Below are 14973 nucleotides of genomic sequence, written 5' to 3'. Positions count from 1 at the left end.
TCCCCGGGGAGACCGACAGTTGTAAAACCGCTATGGCAGCTCAGAATGCAAGCAGCCACCATACTGTGCCCCCCCCCCCCCCTTCAGCCTCACCCCCGTCACCCCACCCTGGGAGAAAAGTACAAAGCGTCCCTTGTGTGCGAGCACAGAGACCTGAGTGATACTGCTTTATATCATGGTATTCTCCCACTGTCACACAACACACACACACACACACACCCACACAGAGCCGTCCAGCCGGAGCGGTTCACTCGGCCCACTGACCTTCAGCGAGCCCCTAGGTCCTTGGCATGACGCACAAACAACACACTGTACAGCGAGACCCATAAGCCCCAAAGTACATGTAAATACGTAGATACAATGTGGTGACAGTAGAATTGTACTGCAGTTCACACATTATCACCCCATCATAAATATCATGCCAAAGGAGACACTTTAAATGCACCCAGACATGTAGGGACATAATAATGTGTCAAGCTCAGTTAAATTATAGTGACGACTCTTGTAGCTGTATATCACAATTTATCTGTTTCCTGATGTTTTTAGTTACTGGTCAGTTATTTCCACCACAATGTTTCCTATTTTATTCTTAACATAGTTTCAAATTTTGATGACACATTTTTTAGGGCTACTGATTAATCAATTAACCGTTTGGTCTGGCGAGTGTCAGTGTAAGAGCCAAAATTGACCATTGATCCATTATATATTACATTGTTCAGTTCATTGTTTTGGTGGCAAAACGCTCTGATAAACACCCACTCTACCTGCCCTGCACCAAACAGAAGACGGACAAATTTAGCGACCAGCTGGTGATTATAGTCGAGCATTTAGCAGCTAAAAAGCCGGATATTTCTCTCAGGAGCTGGTGGAGACCAAAGCAGAGCTAAAAGGAGAGACAATAATGGACTAACATTCGGCAGGTGACCACAGAATTAATACTAATATTGCTCCGTAAATGCTGGATGTGTAAACAGGCAACTGTTTGCTAACAGCTTGCTATGCTGGCCAAAAATGGCCAAAAAAAACAACAAATACAGGTTTAAAATAAAGTTCATACACTGAATAAGGCTGAACCACATGAACTAAATGGAGAGATTAATCGATTGTGTTTTCTTTGAAGTATATTTACATATACTGTGGCAATATGACATCAGCTACGTGTAAGCAGTGACAAGAACTTGTTCGCCAATGAGAGATGTAATTTAAATGTCTCCACTGTCACAATCTCTTCTTTCTCTGGTGAAGACATGCTTTGTGTTGAAAAGTTAGCTGCTCCACTTTATTAGAAAGCTCAAACTATAACTGTGTGCTCCAGGCCTCATCTGTTCACATCTTTAAAATAAAGTTCCTTGGATTTGAACAACTTTTGGCTTCACAACAAATATTTGTGCAGATGGACTCAACAAAGGGTCTGTGTGCTTGAAGAGGTGATATATGATTGGGGTGTATTGAACTTTAGAAGAAACTTAAACTTAATAGACCAGGAAAACTGCAGGATACAATGTCCACATAATATCTGAGATATATAGATATAAAATAACAGAAAGGGAAAACCAAAGTGCTTTCTAAATGTGGAACTGTCAAAATATTTTCCATCCTGTTCACTGTCTGTGTCAGTTCAAGTCAACCGTGACAAGCAAAGAGAACAGTCAAACAGTCATTACCTGTTTCCAGAGAAATTTGTCTTCCTGGTTGATCTGCCAGGTGGTGACCACGTGTATGATGGACAGCACAGCTCCACTCAGTACCGCTGCTCTCATCCTCACCGGCAGCAGTGTGTAGATGATGTAGATGAAGAACACGGACCACCAGATGCCTTCTGAAGCGCTCCGAGGTGCCACCATGAGCACCCCGAACACCTGCACCGACACCAAGACTCCGATCACCAGGTAACTGACCATCCACATGTAGTCCTGGTGGAAGCCGTTGCGGTTGCACACTACCATAAGAGCCATAAAGAGCGCCATCGCCACCGACAGGGCTGACGAATAAGCCACATGAGGGACGGCGTGGACACAGTGGAAGGTCAGCATGATGCCGCACACAATCACGAGTACCCCCATTAGCATGGTCAAGGAGCTCTGGTTCAGCCTGAAGAAGTAACGCTGGTATAGGCGCTCCAGTTTGCGGGACTGGAATTTTTTTGACTGGAATACTCGCACCACCCTGAGCCAGCAGTCCGCAGCCGTTACCACCCCTGCTGCGCCGTTGGGACCCTCATCGCCCATGTCCCCGCTTCCTCCGTTACACCCCCCTTTCCTGCCTTTCAAATCCCCATCCTCAAAGCCCAAGTCGACCGATTTCAGCCCCACCCCTTCCCCGGGAGCCCCTCCCCTTTTGCCGTAGTGGTCCTCCTGCCATCCGCAACGGACGCCGAAGTTACCCCCGCCTCCCACGGCCCCCGCCACCCCTCCGCGGTGGTGCTGATGGAGGGGGGCTCCAGATGGGGGGTCCATAGCATCTGGGTCCCGCAGACAGCTCATGTAACGCGGGTTGCAGAGAGATGAGCCTCCCTTCCGTTTGGACTTCTTGCCATTGCGCTCCCCCCACGCAGTCTTGCGGTCGTCCACTCTGGCGACTAGGAAACCACTGAACCAGGACATTCTGTGTGAGCAGAGAGAGGAACGTTCAGTACAGCAACAGGTCAAAGGCAGACAACAGACAAAGTCCTCTATCCACCTGTGGGAGTTGCTCATTTACCTGTTGGGGTTCTGGTACATGTCCCAGCCCTTTCCCTTGAAGCCGGTTCACTCATTTATCCCCGTGGACGAAATTTTGAAGAAGTGAGGAGTTTGTAGAGGCCACAGTGCAGGGCCGCAGGGTGGGAATGACTGGATCGGGTCAAAAGGTGCACCAGCCGCTTCACACAGCTCCAGATGTTTGTGCCAGAGCCAATGATCAAAGAGCAAGGTTAATGAGAGGACCAGTCTCTGCTGCCAGGCCTACAGTATCTCCACGGCTTCTGCTGGGTCTAGAAGAAAAATAGCACACAGAGTGACAAACAGGAATAGCTGATGCACAAATACTGAAGATCTGTGATGGTGTCATGACAATTAAATGGCACTAATTTAAGCAAAGAGTAGATAGTTATATGGATGTCTTGTGCAGTCTGAAATTGATGCTAATATAATTACAAACTGGCCTGTTCAAGTCTTTTGAATAGCTTGTTAGCAAAGAGTTCCTTCATCCCAAATCTGACAGGAAATAAAACGCATCATTGTCAGCTAAATGCACATGAATCTAATTTCCTGGATAACCAGACACACTTGAGATTTTGTCTCGTCTGAAAACTGAGAAAGATTCATAGACTAGAACGAGCTACTTCCAAAACTGGAGGGAGGGGGAGGGAGAGGTAGGGTCGGACCCAAAATAGATTGTAGGTCTGGGTTTTTTGAGGTGAAACTGCACTTTCTGACCCCCATGCAAAAAAACACATCCCCTGGTATAAACACACAACAGCTTTTTGGAGCCAGCTGGACTGAAGATAAAGAGGAGACTCCTTCAAGCTCTGTTTATTATCACAATCAACGATAAAAGACGAGTAATAAATACAGATAAATGCCACCGGACAACAGGACACTGTCAAGACGAATATCAAGACAGTCATGGTATACACACCATGACGGCGCCAGCTCTGTAGGCCCTACAGCGTTAAACCAAAAGTCCGTTAAAATCAATTCCAGCATCACATAACATACATAAATCACAGACATGTGTGTAATTAAATCAGTCTGGTGTTGTTGGATGAAATTACAAAGTAAAGATTATATTACTGTCCACTCTCTCATGAACTTCATAATCTTTGAGTTCAGCTTTTTCTAAAAATGTGACATGACAGATAATGAATCAGATAATGATCTGTTATATATGAGGTCTTTGAAAGTGTTATATGTTTAATTAAGTTTATATTTGATACACTACATGTTTTGACATATATTGGGCTGCTGTATATAATCTAAATTGTGTCTAGTTTTTTTTTGGATGCATTGCTCCAATACATCTGATTGGTATCTGGGTGTATACTGTCCTTATTAAACAGATTGGGGATTAGAGCTGCAATGATTATTCAATTAATCGATCAACCAATCAACTGAAAATTAATCAGCAATGATTTTGATAATCAAATAGTCGTTTAAATTCACTGGTTCCAGCTTCCCAAATGTGAATATTTTCTGATATTCATGCTCCTCTATAACAATAAGCTGCTCATCTTTGGGTTTTGGACTATATGGCGGCAAAATAAGATATTTTGAAGAGTAACAATGGACTCTGGGAACTTGGATGGACATTTTACAGGCTGAACGAATAATCGATTTACCAAGAAAACAATCAGCAACCATTCTACAGTTCTTTGTCAGTGTCTTCATAACATTTTGTGCTTCTGTTATCATTTACTTTCATTAAGTCACAACAGGCCACTAATTCAGTTTTTAGTGTCACAGCGATGTCTGCCTTCATGTTACCTTACAAGAGAGAGATCCCAGTGAGTTCCTCACAGTGAGATACACAGATTTTACATTTGTGAGAAAAAGGGTGCGTTGAGGTATCAGTATTGGGAGAGAAAAAGTGAAATCAGTGCATCAGATTTTTAACAGAAAATATCTAAAATATTCCCCTAATGGTCTCTAGGGACTAAAAACGGGGGTTTCTGTCATATTCAGTTATGGGTTTATGCTGACCAGCTCACATTTAATCTACTTTTATTAAATAAACTCATAAACTTTTTGAAACGCTTCCCTCCGGCAAGAGGTTGAGGTCTGTCACGACCAAAACATCACAACACAAGAACAGTTTCTTCCCATCTGCAGCCGGCCTCATCAACAAAGCCCGAGACCCCCACTGGCACGGCCTCTATCCCTCCCACGGACATTACACGTTATATTAACGTAAAACCCCATAATCTCATAACTGCACATCTGTGAGCTTTGATCTAACATGGCACGTTAGTAAAGTCTATATTTACATATTTTTTTCACTGTAAATTCTTTCTTTTTTATATTATTGATGTCTCCTCTGATATCACTATAATATCCCTACAGCATTTTACCATAGAAGTTAATATAATAATATATTAGTGTGATTATTTATTGTAAGTACTGTTTGTTTTCGTGCTGACTGAATTATAAAACAGCCACAGCACCTGCTACCATCTGATCTCACCAGCCAGGCCTCCACGCTCATGAGCCCCACAGAGTACTGAGCAGTGGTTCTCAAAGTGAGGTCCGGGGGTCCCTAGCATAAAGGGGAATAATTTATTTTCACTAAAATTCAATCCTTATGTAACACAATGACTGAATGTATGACTATTCTGGTCATGGGTTTCATACACTTCCTGTAATAAAACATCTAAAAGCAAAAATGTCATCAGATGGGGGTCTGTGGTCTAATTTGTGTCAGTTTGAGAACCACTGCTATAGAGAGACATGCAAACGCAACGCACCTCCTCGCCTCTGTTATCACCGGTGAGGCACACTGAGTTGTTAAAGCAAGAATAGCATTTCAAGCTTGTTTTTGTCCCAATTAAAGAAACACTGACTGTAGAGCTGATTGACTGCCTATCTGTGGCCTCTGAAACACCGTGTTTGATTACTATGTCTGACTGATTCCTGTATCTCGGAGGACAATATGGATTATCCATTACACGATGTGGGTTATCTCATATTATAGCTTGTCATTATGTCATTAGGAACTTCCGGTCTTACTGTTGGCTGTACAGACGCCCCCCCCCCCCCCCCCCCCCCCCCTTTTTCCTTTTTTTTCTTTTCCTTTCTTTTTTGTATTGTTTGGTGGTTGTTGTTTTTGTTTTGTTTTTTGTTGTTAATTAGTTTTATATTGTCTTGAGTATGTTTGTATGAGTCACTGTCATATTTGATATTAGTTATGTTACTTGATTTATATTTATGAAGGTCATGTGAAGTTATTACCAGACTGTTTTGTTTTTGTTTTTTTGTGTGTTTCTTATTGTTCTGCTTAGTTTTACAGTTTGCAAAAAAAGAAAATGTATGGAGGTTTTATGGTGTCTGTAAAAATATCAATTTAAAAAAAAAAAAAAGCAAAAGTAGAGCATTTCCTCTCTATACTATCTCTTGCATGCGTGCGCCTTCTCTGGCACGTCCACGCCGTATCCCTCCTCCCTGGCAGCGGATCGACAAGATTCAAGGAGAACCCCCCCCCCCCCTCCTCCTCCTCCTCTCTCTCTCACACACACACCTCCCTCCCCCTCCTCCTCCACCGTCCCTGCGTCCCTCACTCCCCTGCACAAGGTCGACCAGCTTGTACCCATTTGCAAACGTCGCGGTGTTGCCAGTCGCTCGGTTGTGTGTTTGCATGGTGCTGCTTGGCTGTACTCTCCGGTTTCCCCCACTAGCGCTTAGCAGAGGAGCGGGAAGGGGAGGGGAGGGGAGAGTGAAGAGGGGAGAGAGGGGAGAGAGAGGGAAGGCGGGGGTGACTGACTATTCCTAGGGGACATTTTCAACCGGACAGCCGCTACAGTGGCGTTAACAGCCACAAACAACGCGCATAAAGTCATTCATTGTGGGCTTGTGATGATGTCCGAGGCTGTGCATGCTTCTCTCTCTCTCTTTCTCTCTCTCTCTCTCCTTCTCTCTCTCTCTCTCTCTCTCTCTGTGTGGCTCACTTATCAGCCAGATGATGATGATGATGATACAGACGCGAGAACAGATCAAGCAATTAGGGGAAATCAAAGGCATGCACAGCGTTCAATGGACATTTTTTGCGTTTTTTTGCGGCTGTTTTGCTCATGTGCGGATGATCCGGTGTATTAAAAAAAAAACCATGCACAGGCCGTGTGTGAGGGCCCGCATTCAAACAGCGTAGGCTTCTTGTTACATAACACCGTGGCCTATGTGACAACCATAGCGGGGACCATAAAACCATTCCGCTGCGTCCGGTGCGACCAACTTAACGCACAAACACACCGCTGTCAGCTCTTTATTTTATCTCATATTTATTGCAAACGTCCTTCAACCAGCAGCTAAGCAATAGCTGGCGGGATTTAGTGTATTGACAAACATGAGTCTTGGGTAAATAAACAGGTATAAACACGTTATTGCTGCTGCACATTCCTCAGCATCAGTCAGTGGATGGAGGACTGATTAACACTTTAAAAAAATCATTTATAAAAATAAAAAACACACACACACATGTGCACACATAGAGGCGAGGAGGGTGTCTACGTGGAGATGTTTAAGTTTAAAGTTGTGTAATTATTGGAATAAAATGCGGCTGCAGTGGATCATTTTTTTGAGCATCTAAAATGCAACCTGCAAGCGTGTGAATGCAGCCTATGAACAGCCTTCAAGATCAGCTGGAATAAGAAGCGCACAGTGATGCGGCTCATCCTCCTTATATGTTATGTATCCGTATATGAAAACATGTAGTGACCGTGTATCCTTTGCCACCACCACCAACCAGCAGCAGCAGCAGCAGCAGCAGCATGAAGCAGCAGCAGCAGCATGAAGCAGCAACGGAGGCCTTATGTCATTCACTCCGGCAGAAATGGTGTATTGACGGAGAAGTGGCAGAGGCGTCTACGGTCCAATGCAACAGCGTTTGAGACGTTTGTGTGACGGGAGAACATATATTATATATGTCGGCCTGCAGTGTGCAGCAACAGCAGCAGCAGCAGAAGCAGCAGAAGCAGCAGCAGAAGCACTCACATACGGTCAGAAAGACGGACTCACCGTGATCATCTTGTGTTTCTGCTCCCCGGCAGGACCGCAGCACAGCGGCCAGGGTGGAGGACCATTGGTGGGGGCGAGCTGTCCGAAGATGGTCCGGTTAAAGTGGTCACCCTGTGGATCTCCTCCTGTCGTCTTCTCGTTCCACTCCCTTGCCTCTCCTCCCCCTGACCCTCTCGGCTCCAAGCACCACTGTCAAGATGGTGATGAAATACAAACACCACACTTCCGGTTATTGTTCACATTAAAGCTCCTTGCAGAGAGTAATAGTGGAAGAAGTATTCAGATCCATTACTGCAGTAAAAGTACCACTACAGCAATGTAAAAATACTACATTGCAAGTAAAAGTCCTGCATGAAAATCCTACTAAAGTAAAAGTACATAAGTATTAGCAGAAAAATGTAGTTAAAGTATCGCAGTAAAAGTAGTCATTTCATCCCTCTGACCGATATATTACCATACATGACATGATGAGATTATTAATACTGAAGCGTCAGTGTTAGAGCAGCATGTTACTGTTGTAGCTGCTGGAGGTGGAGCTAGTTTGAACTACTTTATATACAGTTAGCTAGTTTAGTCCAGTAGTTTCCAACCTAGGGGTCGGCCCCTCCAAAAGGGTCACCAGATAAATCTGAGGGGTCGTGAGATGATTAATATTGAACACCCAAAGTGTTCAACAATATTACATAAATTATAAAACATATAATTCATATTGAATACATTATACAATCAATACAAACAGAATAACAATGAAATAATGAGATGAGACAATGAGACAAAGAGATAATCAATACATCTAATCTCAATACACACAGTTTATTGTTATGAAATGTATTTTCAACCTGTTTTTTTTTTCACAATAACAGAGTTTAGTGCAGATTTTTTTTCATTCAATCAGTTCTTCACGTCCCTTTCCTCAAGTTTTTATCTTGCAGCACATTTTTGTTTCCAATAACTGTTTTATTTCATGTCACTTTTCATCATAGATTATTTATTTAATTTATTTATTTTTTTGTCAGATATATTTTGTAAAAGGGCCATTTCAAAATAGAAACAGCTAGAATTAAATATAAATTACATGTAATAAACTCTATTATAGTTACAACAAGTAATTATGACATGCAATTTCATGATTATGAGTTTTAAATTTTTACTTACTTATTTAAAATTGAATTTATATTATATATATTACTGTATTATATGATTATTTATTTCATAATGTCTCTCTGTTTTATTCTAAACAATAAACATGTTTCCATCCTATCAGCAGTAAACATGATGCTGCCAGTGACTGCTGTTATACAGAAACATCATCAACATGTGCATTTATTTTACTTACCAGACTCTGGTTTATATATCTGTGCAAATTTACAGAAATAAATGAGATTAAACAAAATGTGCATGTTTACTCTCCCTCGGACAAAACATTAAAATAATTCATATATAATATAATTTAGTTTTCTACCTGCATTTGACTGTGTTGTGTTGTATTGTTTGTGGTTGTGTTCACCCTCCGTCTCCTCCATGTTATAAGTTTTAATGTTGAGGTACGATAAGTCTCACTTCCGGTGTTTTTCTGTCTGTAACTTTGGCTGGTTTGACGCAGCTGTCCTCAGCCCTGCTCACACCACTCTCTCATTCCCACTTTAGTAACTCGGCACTCCCTCTAGAGGTGAACCGAGTCTGCAGTTGTGATCTGGGCCCAGTTGTTTAAAAAGTTTCATCTGGATCACAATGATCCGGATATGGAAATCCAGTGTTTTGCTATCCAGGATCAGGTAATCCATATTACTTTTGTGCCGGTTATTCAAAGCATCATTGGATTAGATCACTCTGATCCAGATTTTCAGGATTACCAAATCTGGATTACCAGTGCTCTAAATGGGACTACACATCACAATGTAGACTACTGGCTCTGTAAAGACCAACAGGTAGAAGAGCCAGCATGGGGTCACTAAAAACTGTTTTTATCTGAGGAGACAGAAAACTGCACAATGAAACAAAACAAAAATCTACTTTCATTTTCAATTCCTTTTAAACAGTCAGACCCTCAACAAATAAATACAAGCACACAAATATTCATTAAATATATTATATACATATACATATTACACACACACACACACACACACACACACACATAATATATAAGTTTATATGAGTATATATAAGTTTAAGCTCTTTAAATCAGAGCTTCCTCTTCTACAACAACAACAAAAACAAACCATAAGTACGTGAATATTATTACTGCATTTATATATTAACTTAAATCTCACCATTAACACATTATCATGAAATTAGTTAACATGCTTTCCCAATTAATGGTGGTCTAATGAAAACAATAATTATAAGTAAATTACTTTAATATCAATAGAATAGAATAGAATAGAATAGAATAGAATAGAATAGAATAGAATAGAATGGATCTTTCTTATAGTGGAAAATTCTTTTTCTCACCAAAACATGAAGATAAACTACACATGATTCTTACAGTAAAGAGATAAAAAGTGAAGCAATCTGCATAACAAACATAGGGACAAGGCTACATTACACATTAAAAACAGTTCATGTCATGTCTGTGGATTAAATCTCATCAGTCACTTGAGATGAAAGACTTCTTCAATACACTTCTAGTAGCCAGATGAACTCTACAGCGCCTCCCGGAGCTCAAAGACTCAAACTGGTTGAACAGAGGACTGGATTGAATCAAGGACATTTAGGGTTATTCTGCTGGCTGTCAGTTTATTCTTAGATCTGCAGTTTAAGTGACTGTACCAAAATGAAAAGTTAAAACACTCTCAACAAGAGTTTTGTACACTAGTTATAAAATTTGCTGACTAACACCAAGGCTGCTGAGTCTTCTGAGAAGATAAAGTGGCTGTGAGCATTTCTTGGAAATATACTCTGTATTTTCAGAGAAGATCACCTTGAAGTCAAGAACGGTACCGAGATGTTTAAAACTTTGCACAGTTTCAACATGTTGGGCGTCAAGTGAAACTTTTAAATCTTGTTTTGTACAGATAATTAGTTGTTTTGTCTTTGCCGTGCTGATTTCCAGCTGGCTAATATGACAGTAAAACTCTACACAGTAACTGATTGATATTATGATGATAATTGTATGAATATTGAGTTTGCATCTTTCCAACAAATAGCATTGTCCTTCCTTGTATTGTCTATGATTGATACTCAATAGCATCCTTTTAGGAGAATGTACACTGTGAATATTGTAAATAAAAATGTGTAAAAGATGTATTTTTCCAGCATTGAGTACCGTATGTAGCCCTCATTTTCTTCAAAATTAGGGGAAAAGCAAGTCTTGCTGCTGCTTGTAAAGCTTATTGCTGTGAGCTCACAGTGAAAGTTAAAAGCGAGCTAGATGAGCGTTGAAATTTTTGATATTGATTGTCAACTTCTTGAGATGATATCATCTGGATTTTAGCAGCTGAGGAAAGTCAGAGAACACTGATGATAATCTAAAACTAAAACTGTAAAAGTAGTGGAACCCTTCTCTGTAAATAAACTATATCACTGATAAAGTTGTATGTTGATGAAAGATGTCCTTTTTGACTTACTTCCCTTGCTTTTGTGTATTGTTTCAAAAAATCAGAATAAGTCTAATAAGTCTGAAATACAGTATAAACAACAACAGTTCTGACAAACCTTTAGTGAATTCTGGGAATCGAACAAAGCTCTTTCACAGGATCAGGTTTCTAAGGAACATCTAGTGATTTATTGTCAGTGTCTAAACGACTGTAAATCAGACCTGACAGAGACGTATTTACAAAAGCTGATAGGTGATAAAGGCCCTGTCAAAACACTTTAACTGTTAAACAAACAGAAATGAACAGGTGACGTTGCAGAAACACTAATTGCAGTTGTTGACAGTTAACCTGTGAGCTGTAAGATACAACCGTTCACTAGTGTGAGACTCTAAACATGGACGTTTTTTCACTTTAACACTGCATATAAAGCCCACAATCATCTTTAATATGTTTTTTCATAACTGTTGAGTAAGTCAGCATCTACAATTATTCATTTAAACTGAAGAGATCCTTTCATTTTATCTGGTTTTGAACAATGTGCCTATTAGAAGATAATATAAACCCATTATGAGTTTGTGTAATTTGCATTTAGTTCCTTTAACTTATTACAAGAGTCACTGTGCATTATCAAGACTTTAGTAAGATTCTGTTAAGTACCATAATGAATTTAATACAGAAATATTAAGTAGTATCAAAATTAAAGGTGCTCATTTTGAATAAAGAAAGTATTGATGCATGACCTTGTGCACATTATGTAATTTTGTTACCGACATACTTTATCAGGTTGTGTTGATGAGGTACTACTGCATGGAGTATTACAGCTGGATTAAACTGTAACAAGAAATTATCTTTTATGAGCTATTATCTTTTATAAAAGTGTAAAGCTTCACAAAATGGTGTCAGTTCCTCAGGTTAATTTACATTTTTGGTAAATTTGTTACTTTCGATTGGGCAGGATGAGTGTTATTACATAGATATCACAAGAGACTGTGTATGAAATAAGGAATCACGTTGGCTTTTGGAGGTATCATTAAGATTTTCACAATAATATTTAGTCTTCTGTGTCTGAATAGCAAGCTGCCAGTAGCAGGTATCTACGGCAGGACTGCGGTTTGGAAACAGCAGAGGAAATGTTAGGTGGAATGGAGCAGATGGACCCAAATGCAGGAGATTTTAGGCTGAGTGAGGCTGAAGAAATAACTTCTTTATTTAAGGCTTGTGCAGGCAAAAACAAAGCTGGCAGGTCAAAGCAAAACTGAGACAGAATGCAGCACAAACAGAGCAGACTGAACAAACTGAACAAAGGATCCAACAAAACTGAACTGAAAACCAGGGAGCTGATTGGCTGGGGGAGACACAGGGGGCAGGGCAGGACTTGAATGCAGGGCAGGTGTGAGAGGAAAAGCAGGCTGAGGAGGAGAACATGAACACAGAAGGAAAAACACAAGGCAAACAGAAAACCATAAACCCAGAAACACAATGCACAATGAATACAGTCTAACTAATAAAGGTGATGATATCATGCCAGAAGTCTTTAAAGATACAACTCAAAACAGCTTTCTCCCAGTCAGACCAGTCCAAACAAACAGGGAGAAAAGTCTGAGGGCCTCTGGAGGACCAGTGGAGAACGGCAGCTAGAGACACAGACTGTGAACAGAACCAGAACAGAACTTAGTGTCTGCTGGTTCCACATTATGCTAGGTGGAGCTGAAACAATTAGTCAAATAATAAATTTGTCAATCATCAGAAAATTAATAAATTCATCATGTTTGAGTCTTTTTTTCAAAAAATGCAAAAATACCAGACCATCTCTGGTTGCAGCTTCTCAATTGTGAGGATTTTCTTTTGCTTTTCTTTGCTTTATGTGATAGTAAACTGAATATTTTTTGGTTTTGAACTGTTCGTCAGACAAAAAAAGCAAACTGAAGATGTCACTTTGGAGTCTGGGAAATTGTGAAGAGCAATTTTCACCATTTTCTGACATTTTTTCGGACCAAACAGTTAACGGAGAAAGTAATCGTTCGGTCCATCTTTGGCCAGATTGAACTGTAACAATGGCTGACTGAGCTCAGCAGACTTGTACAACACAAGGCGGATGTAGGAAAAAAAAAAAGCAGTTTACTTCATTCAAGTTCAAAAATAGATTCAGTCTCAGCAGCAAAGTCACATAACTGGCAAATTGATGTGAAAAACCTTCCTGTTTATATAAGCGAATGGAAAGATGTGCCCAAACTTTTGACTGGTGTATTTGGGAGAAATGTTTTAATACTCATCTACGTTAGTGTGGACATGAGTTAAGTCACAGCACTGCAACCTGCAGAGGACTGTCAGCTCAGGATAAAGTTATAGCAGGAAGGTCTGTGACTAAATGTCCATGTCAGCGTCATCTGTCAGGACTTTTTTGAATTAATCGTTATTTAATCAGTCACTCTCATTCAGATTAAGATCTCTTTTTCAAGAAAGACCCGAGAACAAGAAACATTCATAAGACAAGCACACAATCGGCAATCAGAAACAACTGCACAATCAATAAAAGTATTGATGAAAACAGTTACAAGAGTCATAAAAACATCCGATAATAAAGCTTTAAAATCTCTTCTGTGAAGGAAAAACAGATAATGTACCAGGCTTAAAACTACTTTTCATACCAAACAAGAAGGCTTCATTTAACGGCTAAATGTGATTTAGTTAAGAAAGGGTAAATATTTACTACATTACCAACTGACCCAAATGTTACTTAGTTAAGTTATTAAGTTAGTTATACTTATTTAGTTATTGTAATACTCCTAAATTTCAATAACAAATATTCTATAATGCATCTTCAAAATAACGCTGACATTTCGGGATATGTGCTCAAATGCCAGAATAAGAAAGAAAGGCTGATATGAATTTAATCTCTGTGCATTAATTGATTGATTGATTGATTGTTTGATTGATTTTATGGATTAAACAGACATAAAAAAAAACTTAAATCTGAAGAGTAGCATGTTAAAGTGACACTTATTTCCAACATGGTCCCAAGATGTTCAAAGACAAAGAAAATATAAAGAAACACAAAGACATTCATCATAAAAATTAAACAATACACTCCTGAAATCCCCAAACACATCATCACAGTTTGTAAAGTAAAAGTGTCATTTCAGATTATAAATCTGACTTCGATACGATCATCTCATATTTAAAAACATGATGTGTAGCAGAAGGTTGTTCCACAACATGGCACCAGTGTAAAAAAAAGAGGAACTTCTGGCTACGTTGTTCACTCGAGGCACTTAAGCATTCAGTACAGACATACTGTATGTGTAGGAAGTGATTAAATATGCCAATAAAGCTAGTCTATGTTGAAATAACACATGAGGCATTCATTCCAGCAACTCCACAGGTGTCTAATTTGCATGTTGCATTTAATATATTTCACAGGTGTAAAAAAGCTTTTTCCCAATAGCTGCACCCTCAGCTGGCACCAGTAGTAGAAGAAGTATTCAGATCCTTCATTTAAGTAAAAGTACCAATACAACAATGTAGAAATACTCCAGTACAAGTAAAAGTCCTGCATGAAAAACCCTACTAAGGTAAAAGTACATAAGTATTAACAGCTTGATGTAGTTAAAGTATTGCAGTAAAAGTAGTGGTTTTGTCCCTCTGACTGATATATTATTATATTATTATATATGACATCATTAGATTATTAATACTGAAGCATCAGTGTTAGAGCAGCATGTTACTGTTGT

The 14973-nt window shown here is 39.8% G+C and overlaps 1 protein-coding gene across 1 annotated transcript in view; it reads right to left on the bottom strand.

The window, feature by feature from the left end:
* LOC121896389 (adenylate cyclase type 6-like) overlaps window positions 1–7922 on the bottom strand; it is a 43048-nt gene extending 35126 nt beyond the window's left edge. The window contains exons 1-3 of the mRNA XM_042410236.1: window positions 7704–7922; window positions 2701–2971; window positions 1665–2604 (exon numbers count right to left, since the gene is read on the bottom strand). Of these exons, the coding sequence (XP_042266170.1) occupies window positions 1665–2604; window positions 2701–2720 (960 nt within the window). The 5' untranslated portion in view covers window positions 2721–2971; window positions 7704–7922. The remainder of the gene's footprint in view (window positions 1–1664; window positions 2605–2700; window positions 2972–7703) is intronic.
* Window positions 7923–14973: the final 7051 nt, after the last annotated feature.

Source organism: Thunnus maccoyii, chromosome 4 (genome assembly GCF_910596095.1).
Source record: "Thunnus maccoyii chromosome 4, fThuMac1.1, whole genome shotgun sequence".
In the NCBI taxonomy this organism is placed as follows: domain Eukaryota; kingdom Metazoa; phylum Chordata; class Actinopteri; order Scombriformes; family Scombridae; genus Thunnus; species Thunnus maccoyii.
Note: the sequence above shows the minus strand (reverse complement) of the source record. Positions and strands in the feature narration are given on the sequence as shown.